At 55.9% G+C, this 23,788-nt stretch overlaps 2 protein-coding genes across 4 annotated transcripts; one reads left to right on the forward strand and one right to left on the reverse strand.

Moving 5' to 3' along the window:
- NECAB3 (N-terminal EF-hand calcium binding protein 3) lies at window positions 1-18,414 on the forward strand. 3 transcript variants are annotated; one of them, XM_066384038.1, is made up of 13 exons: window positions 1-177; window positions 2,071-2,095; window positions 5,395-5,503; window positions 6,980-7,005; window positions 7,201-7,298; window positions 15,717-15,853; window positions 16,143-16,261; window positions 16,349-16,428; window positions 16,534-16,587; window positions 17,123-17,235; window positions 17,403-17,480; window positions 17,975-18,066; window positions 18,162-18,414. In XM_066384038.1, the coding sequence occupies exons 1-13, from the start codon at window positions 67-69 to the stop codon at window positions 18,188-18,190; spliced, it is 1,071 nt and encodes a 356-aa protein (XP_066240135.1). In that variant the 5' UTR covers window positions 1-66; the 3' UTR covers window positions 18,191-18,414. The 3 variants fall into 3 exon arrangements, with proteins under 3 accessions (XP_066240135.1, XP_066240136.1, XP_066240134.1); XM_066384039.1 differs by lacking the exon at window positions 17,975-18,066; XM_066384037.1 differs by lacking the exon at window positions 18,162-18,414 and having other exon boundaries at window positions 17,975-18,140.
- On the reverse strand, window positions 9,235-10,108 carry ACTL10 (actin like 10). Its single transcript, XM_066384040.1, has one exon. The coding sequence runs from the start codon at window positions 10,014-10,016 to the stop codon at window positions 9,279-9,281; it is 738 nt and encodes a 245-aa protein (XP_066240137.1). The 5' UTR covers window positions 10,017-10,108; the 3' UTR covers window positions 9,235-9,278.
- Window positions 18,415-23,788: the final 5,374 nt, after the last annotated feature.

The following is a 23,788-nucleotide window of genomic DNA, read 5'->3' on the forward strand; positions in this document are numbered from 1 at the left end:
TGGCAGCGGCGGCAGGATCCAGAGCCCAGATCTCAGCTGGGTTGGAGCCGTGCGAGTGGCGGTACAATGGCGTGCGCGGGGCTGCTCACTGTGTGCCTCATCCGGCAGCCCACGCCCCAGCCCTCGCGGTCTCCCACGCCAATCACCGGGTCTACCGGACATGCGCTCTTCCAGGATGTGAGTGGGGAGCGGGTAGGGGGCCACGGTTCTCCTTGTTTTGGGGGTTGGCAGTGTTTCTCCAGGTCTTACCTCTCCCTGTGTTTCACTGGGCTGTCTGTCTCTGTCTCTCTTTGCCCTTGTCTCTGTATCTCTCATTGTCTTTTCCTTGTCTCTGTTAGTCTTTCCAAGTCTGGGGCCCTCGCTGTCTCTGGGTCTCTGTTGGTATCTTTCTGACCCTGCTCTTTCTGTTTCCACGCCTCCCTTCTTTTTCTCCTTGCCTTTGTGTCCCATTCTGTGTCTTCCACTCGCTCACCTGCTTGTCTCTGGTTCAGTGTCACCGCCCCAGTGCCCCTTGTGTCTGGTGAGGTGGAGGCTATCAACACTTAATCACAGCAGCAGGTGCAGTACCCCTCTATGGCAGCCGCTGGCTGGGCCGAGCCAGCCAGGGGGCCTGGAAGAATAAGGCTGTGTTTACCCCAGAGTCCCTTATAAATGACCCGGGGCTCTGGGCGTCCCACAGTTGGTCAGGGCTGCCCATAATCATCCTCTGTAGTTTGTGCACTCCCTTTTGGGGTGGTAGGTGGCCCTGAAGCCAACATGTGCACCAGCATGGAGCAGCCTGGCCTGGCCTTACTGCCCTGAACCATTCCCCACTTTTCATCCCCACACTTAGTCCCCAACCTGGCTCTCTCATGCTGCTACTCCCAGACGTCCCTGCCTGTGGGAAAGGCTGTACTGTCCCCTCCCCACTGCCCTCGGTGACTCAGCACCTTGACTACAGCCCTTCTAGCTGGATGGTACCTGACCCTCCCATAACCCAGGTGGAAAAACTAAGGCCTGAGGGGTTAGGGGTATGTCCAAAATCACACATGGAAGCAGGGACATGCTAGATTGTGGCCCCAGGTATCCTGATTCCCAGTTTAGCACCCCTACTCCCCTCCACCAGGTATCTCCATCTGCCTCAGCCAGGCCACACCAGGCTGCTGTGTGACCCCGAGCCAGTGGCAGACCTCTGAGTTGATTCATCCCTGAGCTCCATCTATACTGAGAAAACAGCTGAAGGGGCGTGGCATTCAGAACATGGAGCTGCTGAGCGCTCTCAGTCCAGGCTCTGGGCTGTTGGCCGCCTTTGCTGGGCTGCTTTGGGACCTGGGAGTCTCTGGTTCCTGGGAGAGGCAGAACCATGTCTTGACTCTGCTTTCTGTTTATCTGCATCTGCTGCCCTTTGTTTCTGCTTCTCCATAAATACCCATCCATCCACTCTTGCTTTCTGCCACACTCACACCCCCTTGCGTGCACACGCATGCACACACACACTGAGTTGGCCTCATAGGAAGCCCCAGTCCTGGAAGTTTTAACCCCAGTCCCCCGCTCTCTCATGTCCCAGGGCAAAAACGGACACACCTGCAAAGGAAGGACAGGCCCACAGGGAAAGAACCCAGAGTGGGCGGAGTCTGGAGTGGACCTTAACTACACAACAGAGTTGGGGGTCCAGGTCTGGGATGGGTGCCCGGAATTCTCAGGCCGCATCTTGGCCTATCTCCCCATCTTCCTCAAGCTGGGACTGTGCCAAGGGCTGGTGCATTAGACAGAAATCAGGATAGACGCAGTATGGGAGATGGAGGTGCCCGGAGCCGGCCTGCAGCACCACCCTGTAAGGCCAGGCCCCACAGGAGAAGAGCCAGCGGTTGGACCCGCTGTGTGCTCTTCCTCTGCTCCCCCCCCCCCCCGCCCTCACCCCATTGGAAAAGCTCCTGCAGGGCTGAGCTGAGCAGGGAGCTGGGACCAGGCTGGGCATGAGCAAAGGCTAGGCAGGGGGCAGATGGGCAAGCTGCAGTTCTGTTGAGCTGGGTGGGGCTCTACCTCCCAGACCCCACTCAACGCTCCCATCTATGCCCCTTTGTCCTCTAGGTCTTCCGCAGAGCAGACAAGAATGGTGAGTGGCTTCCCCTAGGTCCCGCAGTGGTGTGTGTGTGTGGGGGGGAAGGTGGGGAACATGATGGAGGCTCAGGAGGGTTGGGGCTTTGGGGGCACAGTCTGGGATGGAGAAAAGTTTTGGAGGACCCAAATCAATAGACTCAAGTAAGGCATCCTTCCTGGAGGAAGTGGTTTTTTGAACCAAGTTAGGCAGGATGGAGGGTGGAAGGGATGTGGTTTAGCCAGAGGCTGAAAGTGGAGCCTTTCTTTCATGCAGTGCCCTGGCACAGGGATGAATACCTTGCTGTATATGACCTCATGTTCTTCACCCCGTTTCACAGACAAAGGCGCAGGGGCCAAGGGAGGGGAAGCAGGTTGTCTGAGGTCACACAGCTTTTTTTATTTTTTTTATTTTATTCATTGATTTTTACAGACGGAAGAGAGAAAGGGGAGAAGGAGCAAGAAGTATCAACTCATAGTTGCTTCACTTTAGATGTTCATTGATTGCTTGTCATAAGTGCCTTGCCCAGGCAAGTCCAGGGTTTTGAACCAGCGACCTTAGCCTTCCAGGTCGACGCTCTGTCCACTGTGCCACCACAGGCCAGGCTTTTTTTTTTTAATGTTTTTATTTTATCAACTTTAGAAGAGCAGAAGGGAGAGAGAGAATGAGAGAGTGACAGGAACATCGATCTGTTCCTATATGTGCCCTGACTGGGGATAGAACCTGCAACCTCTGTACTTTGGGATGATGCTATAATCCACTGAGCTCTCTGGCCAGGGCTGAGGTCACACAGCTTTTAATTGGTAGACCTGGATGATACTTGGTCCCAGGCTCCCTGTCTGAGAGTCTGGGAAGTGTGGGCTAATGGGTATGAGACCCTGTGGGGGATTTTACTCTTAAGATTTTTAGAAGTTTCGGTAAGTTTCCACATGACCAGCCATCTGGAGCCAAGGAGGGCCTGGGCACAATAAAGCCGGCTCCAAGGGATTGGCTCCTTCTGCCCTGGACCCTGGGCAGTCTCAGACCCTGGTCTGGGAAAACCTTGAAAACTAAAGCAAGGTTTACATCTCGAGGCAGAATAGTCTGTCTGCAGCTACACGGTAGGCAGCTGTGTGAGGAAAACGATCTGGGCTGTTAGAATGCAGTAGTGTAAACGCTGAAAAGAAAATGTGTCAAGGGCATGGTTTTTAAACTTCCTTGAGCTTCATGTCAAAACTTTTTTTTTTTTTTTTTTTGTATTTTTCCGAAGCTGGAAACAAGGAGAGACAGTCAGACAGACTCCCGCATGCGCCCGACCGGGATCCACCTGGCACGCCCACCAGGGGCAACACTCTGCCCACTAGGGGGCGATGCTCTGCCCCTGGGGGGGGTCACTCTGTTGCGACCAGAGCCACTCTAGTGCCTGGGGCAGAGGCCAAGGAGCCATCCCCAGCGCCCAGGCCATCTTTGCTCCAATGGAGCCTCGGCTGCGGGAGGGGAAGAGAGAGACAGAGAGGAAGGGAGGGGTGGAGAAGCAGATGGGCGCTTCTCCTGTGTGCCCTGGCCGGAAATCGAACCCGGGACTTCTGCACGCCAGGCCGACGCTCTACCACTGAGCCAACTGGCCAGGGCCAAAACTTTTCTTTTTAACCCAGTTATTTCACTTGCTGTGCTAGCTTCAGAGAAGAAATCCAGTTTGTGACCAGCGCTGGAGGGTCAGTGTTAATATGGCTTGTGCAGGCTGTTGTGCCATATTCTTTTTTTTTTTTTTAACTTTTTTTTTTTTAAGGACTTTATTAATTTTTCAGAGAGGAGAGAGAGAGAGAGGGAAAGAGTAATAGAGAGCGAGAGAGAGAAGGGGGAGGAGCAGGAAGCATCAACTCCCATATGTGCCTTGACCAGGCAAGCCCAGGGTTTCGAACCGGCGACCTCAGTGTTCCCAGGTCAACGCTTTATCCACTGCGCCACCACAGGTCCGGCCCGTTGTGCCATATTCTTGTTGGAGATTATCCGTAGCACCAGAGCTCTTTCTTCCTTGTCAGTCTTGACCCAAAGATGTCGCCATTCCTAATTATTTGTCACCGCGAAATTGGTGTTGATTGGAAACTTTTCCTGAAATGAGACAGAACTGCTTGTTGTCCTTTCCATGTAACATAAGCATAGTAATATAAATAAAGTAAGAGCTTAATGTTGTTTTTTAAAAAGCTAAAGCAGGGGACCCTGCAAGCAGGTTACTACCCGTGGGTGACCCAGAACATATACCCCGAGTGGCCACTTGAGGCTGTGAGCTGAGGCAGCCAGTCAGCCTTGACCTCACCTCTCTCTGGGGTTTTCAGACCCTCTGTGTTTTAGCCTCCTTGAGATAGGATTGTGTCCCCACCCTTTGGCCCTTCTCCTTGGGTTTCTGCATTTGTTTGTTTGTTTGTTTATTTTTATTCAGTGAGAGGAGGGGAGGGAGAGACAGACTCCCGCATGCGCCCCGACTGGGATCCACCCAGCAAGCAATGGCTACAGGAGCAGGGGGGAGGGAGAGAGAGAAAGAGAAGGGGGGGACAAGAGAGGAAGGGGTGGATAAGCAGATGGACGCTTCTCCTGTGTGCGCCCTGACCGGGAATCAAACCCGGGACATCCACACAGAGGGCCAATGCTGCACCATTGAGCCAACCAGCCAGAGCCTGGGTTTCTTCAAATTGGTGAAGACCGTTTGTCCCAACCCACTGATTAGGACTCACAGTCTCCTTTGGATCAGAGTCTTCTGTCCACTCTCCCTGCTTAGAGACCGTACAGGCCAGGCCCCCAGTTTCCTTGGCCACCCCACGTAGTACTCAGCCTGTGCTGCATGCCCCCTGTGACAGGGAGGTCATTTCCTCTGCAGCCAGCCTGCTGCTTCTTACAGGGGCCCAACCCTCAGGAAGGCTTCTCTGTGGAGGGCCTGGGTCCACAGCAAGAAAGTCCCCTCCACCCTAGGGCCAGGCTGGCCGACTCTCAGCCTCCACATCCTCCAGAATAATCTGGGCTCTGCCATGATCTGTTTGTGTCCCAAGCTCTTCATGTATTTCTTCATTTGACGAACATTTATTGAGTCCCTACCCAGAGCCAAATGTGTAACACCCTGTCCCTTGGGTGCATGCAAAGTGGTCCTTTTTGCCTTAAGTGGGCATCTCTGGGGGCCAGTCCCTTTGTTCCCAATAGCCAGGCCCCCCACCAAGCTCAGAATCGCATTGCACCTGGCTGGGTGGGTGTGGAATGCTGTGAAGCCCCCTGGAAAACCCAGACTTAGTGGCAGGCGTGCAGCCAGGGGTCAGGGATATCGACTCTGCTCCCTGTCCACTCACCAGATGATGGTAAGCTCTCATTTGAGGAGTTCCAGAATTACTTTGCTGACGGGGTTCTCAGCCCTGGGGAGCTGCGGGAGCTGTTCAGAGGCATTGATGGACATTCCACCAAGTGAGTACCAGAGGGAGAGGGAAGAGCCGTGGGTAGATGTGAGGCCCGGTGGTCCCAACCCCACTGTGTCCCCTGCTGCTTTGGTTCCTTACGGAGGACTGGAGGAGGAGGGCGGGTGGGAGAGGGGTGGCAGGGCTCAGTGCCAGGTTTTACCCGCCCACTCACTGCTTCCCTTGCTCCAGCCTTGCCCGTCACACTGCTGCCAGCTGGGACCCTAAAATATCCAGGCCTTAGTCACCACCCATGGTTCAGCCCACAGATGCCCTGCCTCCGTTCCCGCTCCCTGGAGGGACCAGAGGACGCCTGGGGACAGCTGGGCGTTGCCTGCTTCCACCCATGGATGCAAGTGCATGAGCACACACTCCTCTCCCCACGTGCGCTCCTATGTCGGCGGGTCTTAGCACGAGTTTGCGTGCTCTCCTCCCCGTGCCTTCTCACACGGGTACAATACGTACACAGCTGTCCTTCCTTCTCACTTCCCTTCCTGCCTCCTTAGAATAAATGAGGCTCTGGGTCGACATTCAAGGCCCCTGTGTCCCCTACCTCCCATTCTCAGGCTTTGGCTGGACCCTTTGCACCCCCCACCAGATGCTCTAAAGTCCTTGTCAAGGCCTGACATAGGTAGCCTCTCCTCCAGGAAGCCCTCCCTGACCTATCAAGTAATATCCCATGCCTTCTGTGTACTGGACCAGCCCTGGCTTCCCCTTCCCAGCCTTGACCACTCCTGTCTGGCTTGTGTCCACATCTGTCTCTCTTAGCCTGAAATTCCTTTGGAAGCTAAGAGTGGGTCTGAGTTTTTGCCCTCAGAGAATGTTGTTGTTTTTTTAAACAGAGCCAGAGAGTCAGAGAGGGATAGACAGGGACAGGAATGAATGGAGAGATGAGGAGCATCAATCATTAGGTTTTTTTTGTTTTTTCTTTGTTTTTTTACAGAGACAGAGCGAGAGTCAGAGAGAAGGATAGACAGGGACAGACAGACAGGAACAGAGAGATGAGAAGCATCAATCATTAGTTTCTTGTTGTGCATTGCGACACCTTAGTTGTTCATTGTTTGCTTTCTCATATGTGCCTTGACCACGGCCCTTCAGCAGACCAAGTAACTCCTTGCTCGAGCCAGCGACCTTGGGCTCAAGCTGGTGAGCTTTCGCCCAAACAAGATGAGCCCGCGCTCAAGCTGGCAACCTCAGGGTCTCGAACCTGGGTCTTCCGCATCCCAGTCCGACGCTCTATCCACTGCGCCACCGCCTGGTCAGGCATGCCCTCAGAGAGTGTTTGATGGGGCAGTAATATCCTTGTATCCCTTAACCCCCTGCCCCACAGCCTCTGCCCACTGAACAACTTAACGCGGGGTAGAGGCAGCAGTTGTCTCATTTCAGACTCAGCTGGTTGGGGAGGGGGAGAAATGTTGGCTTCAAAGTCTCAGTTCACCAGACTCAAATACATGGGTCTGAAAGGTATCTTCTCCTTTCCCTGCAGCGACTTGGAAACGGAGAAACTGTGTGGTAAGTAGGCCCGCTGGAGCTCTTTTCTCCTGGAACCCTTGGGCAGGTGGGTGTGATGAGGGGCTGCTGCTGGTCTCCTGATAGAGTGGGATGGGCTGGGTTCAGGATATAAGGCCTGGTTGGCTGTTGAGGAATTCTGGGTTGGGTAGATGGGGGGGGGGGGGGGTGGAAACCGAACACCCGCTCTGTCTGCAGACTACTTCTCAGAACACCTGGGTGTCTACCGGCCTGTGCTGGCTGCGCTGGAGTCCCTGAACCGTGCAGTGCTCACTGCCATGGACACCACCAAGTTGGTGAGTGAAAGAGCTGATACAATAGGTGGAGGCCCAAAATGAGCACCACGGGTGCCTGCTGTGCTATGGGAACCTGCACTGTCTTAGGACTATGGAGCTAGAGGGCTGGGTTCAAATCCTGGCTCTCCCACCTTCTGTTTATGCCCATTTTCTTCTCCGGGCCTCAGTTTCCTCATCTATAAAATGGGGGTAAAAATAAAGCCTGCCTCCATACTTACTGTGACAATTAAATGAGAATGAAGGCAGGGATTTTTGTCTGTGTTGTCCTCCATCCCCAGCACCTAAACTATGCCTGGTATACAGTAGGCACTTAATACCTGGAGCTGCTGTTGCTATTGTTTTTATTACTGGCCAGACCTAACTCACTCTTACGGGGTACCGGCCCAGGATCCAGCAGGAACGGGCTGGGGACATTGTGCCTGCATGTGTCCACAGGCCCGTGCTGCTGTGCAGAGGCTAGTTGGGGTGGACCCTGCTCTGAGGACGTTCAGGAGTAGGCAGTCGTGTGTGCACCCATGTTTGTGTACACGTGTGGAACTGCGCGTGCAAGCATAAACAGTGCCCATAGTCAGGGCTCCAGGCCTTTGTATGGTGACTTAAAAAAATTCTCATGCTACCCTTGCCTTTATGTGTTCCTTTTAAGAGCTGTCTCGGCCCTGGTTGGTTGGCTCAGCGGTAGAGCGTCGGCCTGGCGTGCGGGGGACCCAGGTTTGATTCCCGGCCAGGGCACATAGGAGAAGCGCCCATTTGCTTCTCCCCCCCTCCCCCCCTCCTTCCTCTCTGTCTCTCTCTTCCCCTCCCGCAGTGAGGCTCCATTGGAGCAAAGATGGCCTGGGCGCTGGGGATGGCTCCTTGACCTCTGCCCCAAGCGCTAGAGTGGCTCTGGTCAAGGCAGAGCGACCCCCTGGAGGGGCAGAGCATCGCCCCCTGGTGGGCAGAGCATCGCTCCTGGTGGGCGTGCCGGGTGGATCCCAGTCGGGCGCATGCGGGAGTCTGTCTGACTGTCTCTCCCCGTTTCCAGCTTCAGGAAAAAAAAAAAAAAAAAAGAGCTGTCTCCACTTCCCTCTGTCCCATAGCTCTTTTTTTTTTTTTTTTTTTTTAACAGAGACAGAGAGAGTCAGAGAGAGGGATAGACAGGGACAGACAGGAACGGAGAGAGATGAGAAGCATCAATCATTAGTTTTTCGTTGCGACACCTTAGTTGTTCATTGATTGCTTTCTCATATGTGCCTTGAGGGGGGGGCTACAGCAGACTGAGTAACCCCTTGCTTGAGCCAGCCACCTTGGGTCCAAGCTGGTGAGCTTTGCTCAAACCAGATGAGCCTGCACTCAAGCTGGCGACCTCAGGGTCTTGACCCTGGGTCCTCCGCATCCCAGCCTGACGCTCTATCCACTGTGCCACCGCCTGGTCAGGCTGTCCCATAGCTTTTAATAAGGGGACAAGGAGACAGCAGTGAGCAAGCCTGGGATTGTGCCTGACCTATATATGGGAGGGGAAACTGATACCCTCAGCCAGTGGATGATCAGCTGAGGACAGCGCTTCCCCTCTGGTTGTTTTCACATGGGATTTAGTAGCTTTTCAGAGGGTCACCCCTTGCAGTCCGGCCTGGGATGAGATTCCAAATGGTACGTGGTGAGGGGTTGGTGTGTTGCAGTGACTTCTGGCTCTGTGGCCTGTACACAAGTGTGGTCCTCACCTTCCCTATTGCCATGGAAACAGGGCTCTGGGTATGGACAGCTGGAATGGCAGTCTCTGAGCTGGTTAGGGGAATTCAAACTGCAGGTCAGAGTGAGAGCCCCGGCCCACCTCCTCCTGGCCCAGAAAGGGATAAGGATGACCCATCTTGATGACTCTGCCAGCTCCAAACACCTGAGGTTTTTATCTGGCACTCAGTACTTCTGATAGAGCTTCAGCTCAGCCCGCCAAGCCTCTGCCTCTGCAGCCCCTTGGTCACACCACCCCTTCCAGTCCAATGTGACTCAGTTGAAGACTTGGTGCACCAGTCTGGAGCCACACTCCTGGTACATGGCCCGGGTCATCCAGTGGCACTGGAAGTTATACAATGAGGCCATCATGGAGCCACCTGTCCACACTGCTGTGCCGCGCCCAGGCTTGGCCACCAGACGTGGCTGCAGTGCCCCGTTGCCATGCTGCTGGCACTGGGCTTCCAGCTCCAGCTCCAGGCGCTCAGTGAAACCAGGGAAGAGTGTGGAGCCACCGGCCAGAACCACCGTGTCAGCCAGCCTCCTCCGGAGCGTTTCAGGAACCCTCTGCAGTGCCCAGAAGGCCAGTGTGGGCAGTCCTGGCTCGGCGTGGCCTAGCAGACCAGGCTGAAAGATGGGTTCAGGGCAGCGGAAGCGCTCGCTGCTGAGGCAGACAGAGCATCCATTGCCTACGGAGAATCTGGCTGGCTGGTGGCGGACAGGGTTACGGAGATCTCCCTCGAAGTCCAGCGACACGTAGCAGCAGCGCTTCTTGAGCCGTGTGATGGCCTTGCGGGGTAAGTTCTGCAGCGGTAGATCAGGGTCCGCTGCCACTAGCAGATCCCGCAGGTAGCGGGACAGGGTAGTGCCTGCCACCTCCAGCCGGAAGGTGGCCTTGTGCCAGGAGTGGCCTGCGTAGATGGGCGTGGCATGGCACACACCTGCGCCTGCCTCCACAGCCAGCCCACTGAACGCGCCAGTGGAGCAGAGAGCCAACAACGCAGTGCTGGCCATCTGGCACGCAGGCACCGCCAGGGCCTCGAACAGCAGCTCGGCCACCCTCTCGCGGCTTGATGGTGGCGCCGACGGCGAGTCGCTCACCAGCACGGGCCACTGTTCTGGGCACACCTGGAGACCTCCTACCAGCAGGCGCTCCCACAACCCCTCCAGCGCCTCCCAGTCCACCACCACACCATGCTTGATGGGGTGCGCCCGCGCCACGCCGCCCGCCAACTCACAGCCAGGGGACCCAGGCAGCACGGGCCTGTCCCAGCTGGGCACCAGGCTGGAGGTCTTAAGCTCCAGACGTGGCTGTTTCTCGCCCGCGAAGCCTGCCTTAGTGAAGCCCGAGCCCTGGTCCACCACGATGGCGATGCGGCCCAGTGAGGGCGGCCGGCGGACCCTGCGACTTCCCGATGCGGACGCCACCTTCTGGTCTCAGCTCCGTCCCCAGAGACTCTGTTCTGCCCCAGCTAGCCTAGATGGAGGCTCGCCTTTCAGCTCTTGGCTCTGCGCCTTGGGCCCAAATCCCTACCCTGATGGGCTACTACTTTCTCAATTCAAGGCTCCAGTTCGCTTTTTCCGGTCTGAGTGGATTTCTCTTGGCTCCGCTCTTAGGCCTAAGGCTCCGCCTCTGGTTCAAAGGGTAAGGTTCTACCTTTACACTAGGCCCCACCCTCTGCGGCGGCAGAGACCCCTCAGCCTTTTCAGAGGTGGATAGTGAGAGGGCCGGGCCAAATCCTTTCAGAAGCCGCAGGGAGCAGCTCTGGGAACGAAGGGGCCTTTTGCCAATGTCATCTGGACATATATGCCCTCCTTGGGGACCCAGCAGTCCAGCCCAGTCCTTGAGCCCAGGCAGTGCCTTGGACCTCTCACCTGCGCTTGACTGGAAATAGTTCCTGGGTGTGGAGGTGGGAGGGCGTCATCCCGAGAAGGAAGGAAAAGAACTTAGATCCATCTAATTGTGACCTCAGTCCTCAGCACCTGCTGTGCCTGCGCATCCCCTCCCCCAGTGAAAACTCCCTGAACCCCTCCTCTCTCCTGGGACAGGGTCAAGGGCAGTGATTTGGGCATCCAGGGGTCTGGCTGCAGCTGCCCAACACAGCTAATCTGACACCTTCCCCAACCACTTCAGATGATCTGATGTACTTTAGCCAGATGTGGGGCTTCTCCCCTCTCAGTGCCCAAGAGGAAGCCCTGAATCAGACCTATAGCCACTCTGAGTATCTGTGTGCTTATCCTTGAGGGGCCCAGCTGCAGAGTTCCACAGAGGAACTCTGCCTTCAGGGGCTTCCACCTGTGGACTCACGTGGGCCTGAGTTTGTGACTTAGTTCTGAAGCTGATTCCTTGTGCGAGCAAGTCATATCTTTCTGAGCTCAGTTTCTTCCTCAAAAGGTAGTAATCCTCACACTCAGGGAAGAGGCTGTTTGTGCTCTCTGTAGAGTCTCGTTCCCTTTAGGACCATTTTGGTTGCTAAGTTGAAGACACACATAAGCTAAAATAAGGATTTTATTATAAGGATCTTGTATGTATTATGGATACCAATGACAAAAGAGAAATTGGGTTTCAGGAACAGACTGGAAGCAAGGCCGAACTCCAGGGGCTGTGGGGAACGCAGGATGTGTACTGGCTCTGGACTGACTGTGTGTTTATTCTGAAGACTGGCTTCAGCCTGTGCATGTTCATATAGAAAACAGTCTCTTATAGCTCCTGAATTACAGTCCCAGGGAAGGGACTGATAGGACCTGCTTGGGCCAATGGCTGATGGCCAGGAGGTGTAATCCTGTGGACGGTAAGGGAGGGTCAGTTCTTACAAATAGCAAGGGAGATGGGATGGGTTGCGGAACCTCCAGCATGATATAGGTGACTAGAGGGGACATCAACAGTGACGAAAGTGCATCTTCAGCCGGACCTGTAGTTTTAGCGAGCTGGGGTTTTTCACCTGCTGCATTTGCCTCTCAAAAGTGACATTCTAATGGTGGTCGCCAGTGGAAAGCAGGCTGCAGGTTCGGAAGGGCTGGGGAGGTTCTACGTTCTGGAGCTGGGTTTGGGACCCAGGACAGTGAAGAGAAGCAGCTGCACACAGAAAATGTGCTGGGCCTCTCGTGGGTGAATTAGGGAGGTGAGCCTCCACTTGAAGACCACAAGGGGCCGTATGGCCGGAGCAGGGGTGACGGTGGAAGTCACTGAGAAGCCCTACAGAGGAAGGCAGGTTGGGGGGAGCGCCTGCACATTCCAGGAATAGGTTTGGGTATTTCCCTGTGGACAGTGGAGAACCAGTGTGAGCTTATGAGCAGGGTGAACTGCCCTCCAGATAAGTGAAGAAGCTTTTGGCTACCATGTGGAGGAGGGGATGGGTCAGGGTAGGCTGGAAGACACCTGACTGAATTGCCTTGTGGGTTACCAAGCAGAGTGGATAGGAGTGAGGGCTCAGAGGTCCAGAACCCCAGCCTCTCCTGGGTGCCCTCACAGGCAGAACATGAGTCTCAAACCCACCCCCAACCCCTCTACCCCCCCGCTGACAGTAGGACCCTCAGTTTTCCAAGGTGGTGGCTGTTTGCCTGGGACTCACCCTCTGCCTAAGAAGGGCTTGTAAATTCTCGGGACTCTTGGAGATACCATGCTTCTGCTGAAGCAGGCCCTCCTCCCAGCGTGGCAAAGCCTAAGTTTCCCCGAACTCACCTCCCTTGGGCCTGCAGACCTGGCAAGGCCCCGGCCTTCCCCCAGGCCTTGTGCGGGAAGGGGAACACCTCTCTTCTCCACTGTGGTAGGATGCCCTATCCTCAGGGGCAGGGGGCCTGACCCTTGAGTCACAAGGAAGGAGAAAGCATTGGCTCTAGACCACAGCCTTTGCTTAGCCCTCAATTCACCTGTTTATCCCGTCTTGCTCTTATGTCAAGACATCTCAGACAGAGCCAGGTTTGCTATGCGCTCTTTATTGGGCCCAGGGCCGGGGACCGGGAGACCCGGCTCGGTGCTCAGGCTCGCAGGCGAGGGCCGAAGTGCCCGCGCAGAAGGTCCTGGGTAGAGTCAGCGTCGCTTCCCGAGTCGCGAGTAGCGCGGCCGCCAGCTCCACGGGGCCTTGGCTCCGCCCCCGCACTGGCCCCGCCCCAGGTCCCGCCTGCTGCGCGTCGCCCGGGATGCAGCCCGGTGTCCCGTAAGAGCTGCAGAAGCAGGACCTCCATCTCACTCGCACCCCGGTGCAGCTCCACGCTGTCGCCTGCTCCCCGCATCATGGGTGGCTCCGCTGGGGAGTCCATTGCAACCTCGCTCGGCTGCCCGGGCCTCGCGCCCCGGCCTGCCGCCTCTTCAGCTAGCAGCTGCCGCTTGCTCACCGGGACAACCAGTACGATCTTGGTCTGGGGATAGAGCAGCGGTGTGAGGAGAAAGAGCGCACCCCGCCTTCTTCCTCGGGACCCTCACCCACCCAGGACCTGTCTCCCTAGACTCTGCCCTCTACTTTTTCAGGTCTCCCGCCATCCTTCCCTGCCCGGGAGGGAGATCCCTACCCTGCCCCATCTCCAGGGACACCCCTCCACTCCCGGAAACCCTCACCCAGGCTGACCTGAGACCTTGCTCTGTCCATAGTAATGCGATCCCGGATACTTGGCCTGCCAGCCTTCACGGGACCCTCACCAAGATCGTCTGCCCACTTGAAGAGGGGAGAAGTAGCATTTTTTTTTTTTAATTAATTTAAGCGAGAGAGATGGGACGCATCCATTCCTATATGTGTCCTGAGAGGGGATCCCACCAGCAACCTCTGTGCTTCAGGACGAAGCTCTAACCAACCAGGGCAAAAGTAGCATGTTTTGAGGCTGGGGGCTGGATAGGGGGCATAAGAAAACTCCTGATGTTCATAGCTTAGTGTCACCTACCAACCATGCTAGGACTCCACCCACCCATCCAGGTTATGAGAATCCGCTCCTGCCCACCCTTCTGACTCCCAAGTCTCATCCACTTCCTGGTTTCTGGAATCCCTACCCTCCCTTCTGGGCTTTTAGGACGCTATCCACACCCACGTGGATTTCTGGAACCCTCATCCTGAGGAAGGTTTTTCTGACCCCATAGTCCATGCCCCTAGGACTTCTGCCCATAAGACCAAGAGTCCCAGCACCACCTCCTGCCTACCTTGTCCATGTTCCCCTGACCCCCACCTGCCCCTCAGCCCCTGGCACTTACGCCTGGCTTCTGCCTGAGGTGGCCAAAGAACTGATGTTTCCCCTGGGCCTTGTCCACATCAGGTGGCCTCTCCTTGCCCACCTGCTTGGGCACTTTGGTTCTCTTGTGAGAATTGCTGTTTCCCATGGCAGAGCTGGTCAACACTGGGATCCACCACCCATGCTACTCTACCCTGCCTTCTGGCTGGGGTCCCCGCCCTAGCATTGTCCCAGAGAGATCACATTGTGACCTCACTGGGTGACATCACCAGCTCCAGGCTCTGAGCTCCCCGTTCACTCTGTGACTTCTGGCCTTGGTTTCTCAGCTGTAGAGGGCTAGTGATCACAAATGATGTGGTTTCATTAGTGGGCAATCATGAAGGTGCTTAGTGATGAGTACAGAGGAATTTCTGTAGCCTGAGTTTGAATTCTGTCTCTGTCACCAACTAGTTGTGTGACAGTGGCCAAAGTAATCAACTACTCTAGGCCTCAGTCTTCTCATCTGCAAAATTAGGTCAGTTATGGTTCCTGTAAGTTATGAGAATTAAATGAAATTCTGCTAAAAATAAGGCCTGGCATACAGTGGGTGATTGTGTCAGTTGGGTTCTTTGCTTGCAAGCAACAGAAACTGACCAATCATTTTAAGTGCCATTTTATTTTATTTTATTTTTTAAAGTGTCCTTTTAAAAGGGAATTTTTTGGAAGGATTTTAGAGGGCTCAGATTGTAACCAGAAAATCTAGAGTTAGACAGAAGTCTAGAGAAACCAGAAACCACTGGCCAATCAGAATGAGAAGTCTCATCCTCCCCTCTGTCCTTGCCTCCCACAAGCCTCCTCCTAAGCCTGGCCATGCAGGCTCCATCTGATAAGTGAGACAAGACAGGTCATTCGCAGGAGACAAAACCCCTGATGGATGGTGCAGGGAAGGCAGGCACCTGGACCACGGTTCCCAAGGGCCTGGCATATGGTCTGCCACTCTCTCTCTGCCCTTCTTGGAAGGGGTTGGGGAGGCTGGTTGTGGAGCTGGAGGTTGAGTTGTGCTGGGGTGTGTGTGTTAGGATAGTAACTTGGCTGTCTTGTGTCTGCAGCTCCTAGTAAAAGGTGCTCAGTAAATGTTTGTGATGTGGATGAATGCCAACACATGTAGACTGTGAGTCTGTGGCCAGCTGCTGAGTATGGAGCCACATCACACCATCATTTTCCCTCACAAGTCAAAATAGGTCTTTGGATGTCCTGTGACCTCCCCTACCCCTAACCCCCCACCAGCCTAACTGCAGGGGCCTCGCTGGCTCAAGGTGGTGGCCCCAATATGGAAGTGGCCCTGGGGCCCAGCGAATGGCAAATCCCTCCCTGTAAGTTGGCAACATACTTCCCAGGAAGGGAGGCCAGGCCCGCCTCCCCGTCCCTGTGCCCTCCTGCTTATGCCAGGTCTGCAGGTCCTTTTATGCTGCCCCTGTTGCTCCGATGGGGAGGGAGTGGAGGAGCGCGGAGTGGCTCCCCATTCAGAAACATATGCTTGGTGCCCAGAGGTGCTGACGCTGCCCCCTCTGCCCCCAGGAGTATGAGCGGGCCTCCAAGCTGGACCAGTTTGTGACTCGCTTCCTGCTGCGGGAAACCGTAAGCCAGCTACAAGCCCTGCAGAGCTCGCTGGAAGGGGCGTCAGATACCCTGGAGGCTCAGGCCCGTGGGCCACGGTATGTGACCTGGACCCGCTGGCCTGCAGTCCAGTTCATGAACACCCGTTAGCTCCACATTCCAAGCCCCTCGGCTTTGATTGCACTCCTAGTTTCAACACCCTTGAGCCCAAACTCTTGTTCTGGGGCAGGGCGGTCAAGCAGATAGGAGAAGGTGGCTGGCTTTGAGGCTGGGCCTCAATGTCCCTGGAAGCCTGTCTTGCCCCACCCAGACCTGGCCCTGTGTTGGGCCCCCAGTTCTTGGCCCTGAGGGCCTGCGGGCAGTGGACTGAGCCGCCACTTTCTTTAGGTCACATGAAGAGAGAATGGTGGTGCAGAGCAGGCCCCGCGGCAGTCGGCGGGCCGGGCGCAGGGCCTTGTGCAGCATCAGTCGGTCACCCACCTGGGCTCCTGGCTCCTCTGACACAGGTGTGCCTGTGTGGGGGGGGGGCTGGCTGAGGAGGGCCCGGAGCAGTGCCCCCCAGCCTGACTTCTCCCATGGGCCCCGACCCCCAGGGCAGAGTTCAGAGGCTGAGATGCAGTGGAGGCTCCAGGTCAACCGTCTCCAGGAGCTCATCGACCAACTCGAGTGCAAGGTCAGCGGCTGAGTGGGCAGTGCCCCATGGGGGGCGGGCCTTCCTGGAATCTGCCCAAGACAGGCACATGCCAGGGGCCTGGCCCACACTCTGTGTCCCTCACAGGCCCCCCGGCTGGAACCCCTACATGAAGAAGAGCTTACCAAGGGGCCTGACTCGGTGAGTCTGGGAAAGGGACAGGCAGCTGGGTATGAGAAGCTGGGTATTATGTAGGGAGGGGGCTCACAGGGCCAGCTGCCCCCTGGCCTCTGCCTTGTATGCGTACCCCTTTCCCAGCTTTGGTCTAGCCCTCACCCCCAAACCTGGCAGGAAGGTGCTAGGCTCTGGTCCTTGCTCTGTGACCCTGCGGAAATCACTGTTCCTCTTTGGGCCTCAGTTTCCCTGATCTGCATTTCTGAAAGCTGGGTCTGAGGCAGTGGGGATGGAGGCTGGAAGGGACAGTAAGAACCGTGGTGGCCTATTGCAGGAGAGAGAGACAATGACTAGATCAAGGAAGTCACCCTGGTGATGGGGAGAAGAGGGTGGAGGCAGGGAGGTTGGGGGGCCAGGTTGGGGCAGGAGCCTGACCTCAGGACCTCAAGGTAGGCCAGGTCTGCTGCAAGCCAAGCAGGGCGGGGTCCTCCGGGAAGCCACAGCTAGCCCCGCACCTGTGCCCTGCCCTGGCCGAGCTGACTGGGCTGCCTTTCTTTGCCAGCACATCCTCCTGGCCCAGAGGCAGGTGCAGGTGGCAGAAGGAGCGCTGCAGGACTTCCACCGGGCCCTGAGCTGCTATGTGGACTTCACAGGGGCCCAGAGCCATTGCCTGCAGTGAGTCCCTAGCCCCCGGTCAGCCCGCCAAGGTGGGGGGTGGGCAGGGAGGAGCGCTGGGGCTGGGCACCTCGGGCCAGGGCTCCCATTAGCTATCCCTGGCTGGGTGGGCAGCGGTCGTGGCAGCCCAGGCCTGGATTGCCCTGGCCATCTCTTTGGCTCTGCAGTGTGTCTGCCCAGAAGATGCTAGACAATGCCTCCTTCACCCTGTATGAGTTCTGGCGGGATGAGGACTCCTGGAGAAGGTATGACTGGTGGTCTAATTGCTGGTGTTTATGGGGTATGGGCCCTGGAGTGAGTCAGGCCTGGGTTCAAATCCTCCTCTCCTATTCATTGGATGTGTGACCTCAGGAGAGTTATTTAACCCCTGTGAGCCCTAGTGGCCTCTTTCCAAAATGGGAGTGATAACAGGTTCACCCTCGTTTGAGCTGAAGAGAGGATGTGCAAAGAACTGAACATGGAGCCAGGTACATAGTAGGTGCTCAATGAACACAGCGTCACCACTGTGTCGCATCCTTTGTCAGGCATTTGTGTTTACTTCATGCAATCCTCCCAGTATCCCAGTATAGTTGACACTGTTGTCCCATTTCACCGAGGAGAAAATTGAGGCTCAGAGGCGGTATGAGGAAGGACTGGGATCTGAATCCAGGCCGCAGGACTGGTTGGGAGTGGGGAGCTCTTAACCAGGTGGTCTTGCTCACTGGGGGACTAGCCAAGTCCACTCCCTGGCCCTCCCCAGGCACCAGCAGTCCACCTGCAGTAAGGCCTTCCAGCGCATCCTTGTTGACCACCTGCGGGCTCCAGACACCCTCACCACTGTGTTCTTCCCAGGTGTGCTGAAGCCCCTGACCCTCTCCGTAGCCCTGGGACCTGAGGAGGGGCAGTGGGCCCCTGGTGGCCTCTGACCCCTAACCTCTGACCCCCAGCCTCCTGGTGGATTATGAATAATAACTGAGCCTGACCTGCGTTAGCCAAGGACCCTGGGGCCCTGTCTGCCTCCTGGAGCGTCTGGACTGGTCAAGTCAGCGCCGCGACCAGGGATGCTGCTGCTCCGAGACCTCGGGCCTGGCTCTCGGGGCCTCCCAGCCCAGCTGGCGGAGAGTCTCTCAGCCCAGGGATCAGGGACTGGGCCGCTTGCTTTCTGTTTCTTTATCAGTGTATTTTACTGTTTGTAGCTTTGGTCTCTGAGGCACTCTGGCCTCTCTGCCTGGCCTCAGGCCTGGATTCCGATCCCCTCTGCCTCTGCCTTGCTGTGCACCCCAGGGCAGATCCTCTCCCTCTGTGGGTGGGCCTCGGGCTGTCTGGTTGCCTAGTGGGTACCCTGCTTTCTTCCTGCTGTCTGGGGGCCAAGCTTCTGCTCTTCCTCAACCAGCAGAACCGGGGCTGATTGATGCTCAGGGACCCGGAATCCCACCCAGGACCTCGACCCCTGAGGCTGGGCTGGATCTACTGCAGTGTGGGGTAAGGACCTGAGTGTCCCCATCACCCTCCGGACTGGCAGGCTTCCAACTCTTCCAGCACCCTCCACTACACCAGAGACATCTGAAAGATCCTGGGTTGGTTTGTGTGTCATTTGCATATCATTTGCATGTTCATGCCCATCCCTACTCAGGACACTGTGGGAAGCCCCAAGGTGACCTTGCCAAGTAGCAATAATTTGGGTCTAGAGTCACCTGCTCTCCCCAGATACCTCTGAACCCCAGCCTGTGACCCCAGCAGAAAGACAATAAAGGCAGTGGTCACCTCTGGTGTGGCATCCTGTCTCTAGAGCCCTTGGCAAGAATCCGAGCTGTGGGGAGGGTTTGCATCTCAGACCACAGGCTCCGGGCAGGAAGCAGTTCTTCAGAAATCGACCCATTTCCCATCTCCAGCCCCCTGCCTGCAGATGGTGGGAACTTCACCGCTGCTGACCCCGGTTTCCTCAGCTCCGCCCTCTCGCGCCCCCACAAGCCCTGGTTCTGGGAATGAAGATGGTCTGGGCTTTCAGCCCCCTTCCACGGCTGGCTGGGGGTTCTAGCTCCAGAGGCTGTGTGCGCAGTGGAGTTGGGGCTGAGCACAGCCTTCTCAGGCTCCCAGATAGCATGGCTGGGTTCTGTGTAACCTGTCCCCAAACAGAACCTCTCCCTCTGCCCCTCCTCACCTCCTTCCAGTCAGCCCTGCCACCTGACCTATAGCAGCTCCAGGAGAGGAACGGCCAGTCTGTCTGGGGGACCTTCCTTTGAGCCGCCTGGGGGGGGCGGACGAAGGGCATGGAGGGCGGTGACTGACACGAACAAGGGCTCTGAAGGGAGGTACATGGTACAGGTGGCCTCTGACTGTCCGGGGGTGGAGTCGGAGGTTTCCAGCCTCCCAGGGGAAGGAGAGTGGCCTCTCCCTAAAAGAGGCCCAGAACTGGGCTGTGGCCAGGCTGAGGGAAAGGGCCGAAGCCAGGGCGGGCAGGTGGCAGGGCCTCGAAAGTGCCTCATCCAGAGGGAGCTGTGGTTTGAAGCCGCGGTGGCCAGCCCGTGGGCTGAGTGACGTTTCACCAATGTTCCTGAATGCCCTGGTGGTGCCGGGTCCTTGCTGGGCACTGTGGCACGGCCAGAAACGCAGCTCAGATGGTCGCAGCTCAGGGTAGATGTCCTAGTCTGGGACTTCAGGCAGGATCTTCCCCGCGGCGGTTTCTCTGCAGGGGTGGAGGCGGGTAGGGACACACGGAGCTGCTCCCGTTGACCTGGCCACCTGAGGGACCGGCACAGCACTCCCTGGTGACTTTCTGGCCAGCACTGTGCCAGGCTGTCCAACTGCCACCTCACTTCCCAGACTCCTGGTGGTTCCGAGAAAGTGTTGCCAACACCTGAGCCACATGGCTGGGTGGGCTTGAGGGGGGTTCATTGTCCTTTCCAGAGAAAAAGCCCACCCAGGAGAAATAATTGTACTTTCTGTTATATATATATATATATATGCTAATTCCTCTGCTTCCTCCACAAAAAAAACAGCAACTGCAAACCCTCAAAACTAAAACACTCCCCATTGCCATCTTTGAACAAAGATGTTGAAATCCTCAAGCTGAGCCCTGGCCGGTTGGCTCAGCGGTAGAGCGTCGGCCTAGCGTGCGGAGGACCCGGGTTCGATTCCCAGCCAGGGCACATAGGAGAAGCGCCCATTTGCTTCTCCACCCCTCCGCCGCGCTTTCCTCTCTGTCTCTCTCTTCCCCTCCCGCAGCCAAGGCTCCATTGGAGCAAAGATGGCCCGGGCACTGGGGATGGCTCTGTGGCCTCTGCCTCAGGCGCTAGAGTGGCTCTGGTCGCAATATGGCGACGCCCAGGATGGGCAGAGCATCGCCCCCTGGGGAGCAGAGCGTCGCCCCTGGTGGACGTGCCGGGTGAATCCCGGTCGGGCGCATGCGGGAGTCTGTCTGACTGTCTCTCCCTGTTTCCAGCTTCAGAAAAAGGAAAAAAAAGGAAAAAAAAAAATCCTCAAGCTGTAACCTCTCGAGTGTCCCCTTAAATTCTGCACCCTTTCCTGACCTGTGGTGGCACAGTGGATAAAGTGTCAACCTGGAATGCTGAGGTCACCAGTTTGAAACCCTGAGCTTGCCTGGTTAAGGCACATACAAGAAGCAACTACTACAAGTTGATACTTTCTTCTCCTCCCCCACTACCTCTCTCTCTCTCTATTCAATAAATGAAATCTTGGTCCTGGCCAGCTGGCTAACTGGTAGAGCGTCGGCCCAGCGTGTGAAAGTCCCAGGTTCAATTCCTGGCCAGGGCACACAGGAGAAGTGCCCATCTGCTTCTCTACCCTTCCCCCTCTCCTTTCTCTTTCTCTCTCTCTCTCTCTCTCTTCCCCTCCTGCAGCCAAGGCTCCACTGGAGCAAAGTTGGCCCGGGCGCTGAGGACAGCTTTATGGCCTCTGCCTCAGGTGCTAGAATGGCTCCAGTTGCAACAGAGCAATGCCCCAGATGGGCAGAGCATCGCCCTCTAGTGGGCATGCTGGGTGGATCCCGGTTGGGTGCATGCGGGAGTCTGTCTCTCTGCCTCTCTGCTTCTCGCTTCAGAAAAATAGAAAGTAAATAAACAAATAGTCTGACCAGGCGGTGGCGCAGTGGATAGAGCGTTGGACTGGGATGCAGAGGACCCAGGTTCGAGACCCCAAGGTCGCCAACTTGAGCGTGGGCTCATCTGGTTCGAGCAAAAGCCCACCAGCTTAAACCCAAGGTCGCTGGCTCCAGCAAGGGGTTACTCGGTCTGCTGAAGGCCCGCGGTCAAGGCACATATGAGAAAGCAATAAATGAACAACTAAAGTGTTGCAACGTGCAATGAAAAACTAATGATGCTTATCATCTCTCCGTTCCTGTTTGTCCCTGTCTATCCCTCTCTCTGACTCACTCTCAGTCTCTGTAAAAATAAATAAATAAATAAACAAATAAATAAAATCTTTAAAAAAATTTCCCACCTGACCTGTGGTAGCGCAGTGGATAAAGTGTCGACCTGGAAATGCTGAGGTCGCCAGTTCGAAAACCTGGGCTTGTCTGGTCAAGGCACATATGGGAGTTGATGCTTCCAGCTCCTCCCCCCTTCTCTCTCTCTGTCTCTCCCTCTCCTCTCTAAAAAAATGAATAAATTAAAAATAAATAAGTAAATAAAAAATTAAAAAAAATTTCCCACCCTTGCCTGCCTCACTCTACAATGGAGTTGTAAAAGTTAACACCTTAAAAAATAAAAAGGATAGGATGTGTCCTCCCCCCACTTGCTGAAGGTTTGGAGGTACTGGGGAGGGTCCTGCAGGGTCCTGGAAGGCATCTTGAAGATGGTGATGTTTGCTTTGAACTGTGAAAGATGAGCAGGGGTCCCAGACAGATGTGAGGGATGGACAGGCAGTGGGAATACTGCAGACAAAGGGAGCAGGAGGTAGGACCACGAAGTGTAAGGGTTTGGAGGTGAGCCAAGATGGCCAGGCCAGAGGGGGTTGGGGTGGTACCTTGCCAGTAATGGAGAGCCAGGGGCTTCTGGGTGGGCACGGGGGCTTGACTGCAGACAGGAGGCTGGAGTTAGAGCCACAGGAAGAACAAAGTTCTGCCTGACCAGGCAGTGGCACAGTGAATAGAGTGTCAGACTGGGATGTGGAGGACCCAGGTTTGAAACCCCCAGGTTGCCACCTTGAGTCCAAGGTTGCTGGCTTGAGTAAGGGGTCACTCTGTCTGCTGTAGCCCCCTGGTCAAGGCACACATGAGAAAGCAGTCAATGAACAACTAAGGTGCCGCAATGAACAATTGATGCTTCTCATCTCTCCCTTCCTGTCTGTCTGTCCCTATCTGTGCCTGTCTCCATCTCAGAAAAAGAAAAAAAAGAACAAAGTTCTGAGCTGGAGTTGTGGGAGCACAGAGGAGGTCCCCAGACCTTTACGTTGTGTCTACATTATTCTCACAAGCAAGCCTCCCTTCGTTTCCATCCTCACACCCCAGCCCCTAGTTCTTGGCCACCAACATCTCTGGCCTGGAAGACTATGGTGACCTCTTCTCTGGACTTCCTGTCCCCAACCAACCCTCAATAGTCCATTCCCCATAATGGAACAGCCAGAGGGGACTTTCTTTTTTTTTTTTCTCTCTTTTTTTTTTTTTTTTTCATTTTTCTGAAGCTGGAAACAGAGAGAGACAGTCAGACAGACTCCCGCATGCGCCCGACCAGGATCCACCCGGCACACCCACCAGGGGCGGTGCTCTGCCCCCCAGGGGGCGATGCTCTGCCCATCCTGGGCGTCGCCATATTGCGACCAGAGCCACTCTAGCGCCCGAGGCAGAGGCCACAGAGCCATGCCCAGCGCCCGGGCCATCTTTGCTCCAATGGAGCCTTGGCTGCGGGAGGGGAAGAGAGAGACAGAGAGGAAAGCGCGGCGGAGGGGTGGAGAAGCAAATGGGCGCTTCTCCTATGTGCCCTGGCTGGGAATCGAACCCGGGTCCTCCGCACGCTAGGCCGACGCTCTACCGCTGAGCCAACCGGCCAGGGCCAGAGGGGACTTTCAAAACATTGCCACGGTGAACATACCGCTTTAGCTAAGATACTTCAATGCCCCCCCCCCCTCCTGCCAGCCGGGTGCTCAGTTGGTTAGAGCGTTGTCCTGATAAATTAAAGTTGTGTGTTCAATCCCTGGTCAGAGCACATATAAGAACCAACCAGCCTGACCAGGCGGTGGCGCAGTGGATAGAGCGTCGAACTGGGATGCGGAGGACCCAGGTTTGAGACCCCAAGGTTGCCAGCTTGAGCGCAGGCTCATCTGGTTTGAGCAAAAGCTCACCAGCTTGGACCCAAGGTCGCTGGCTCGAGCAAGGAGTTACTCGGTCTGCTGTAGCCCCACATATGAGAAAGCAATCAATGAACAACTAAGGTGTCACAACAAAAAACTAATGATTGATGCTTCTCATCTCTCTCTGTTCCTGTCTGTCTGTCCCTATGTATCCCTCTCTCTGACTCTCTCTCTGTCTCAGTTAAAAAAAAAAGAAGAAGAAGAAGCCTGACCTGTGGTGGCGCAGTGGATAAAGCGTCGACCTGGAATGCTGATGTTACCAGTTCAA

This window comes from Saccopteryx leptura, chromosome 5 (genome assembly GCF_036850995.1).
Source record: "Saccopteryx leptura isolate mSacLep1 chromosome 5, mSacLep1_pri_phased_curated, whole genome shotgun sequence".
In the NCBI taxonomy this organism is placed as follows: Eukaryota; Metazoa; Chordata; class Mammalia; order Chiroptera; family Emballonuridae; genus Saccopteryx; species Saccopteryx leptura.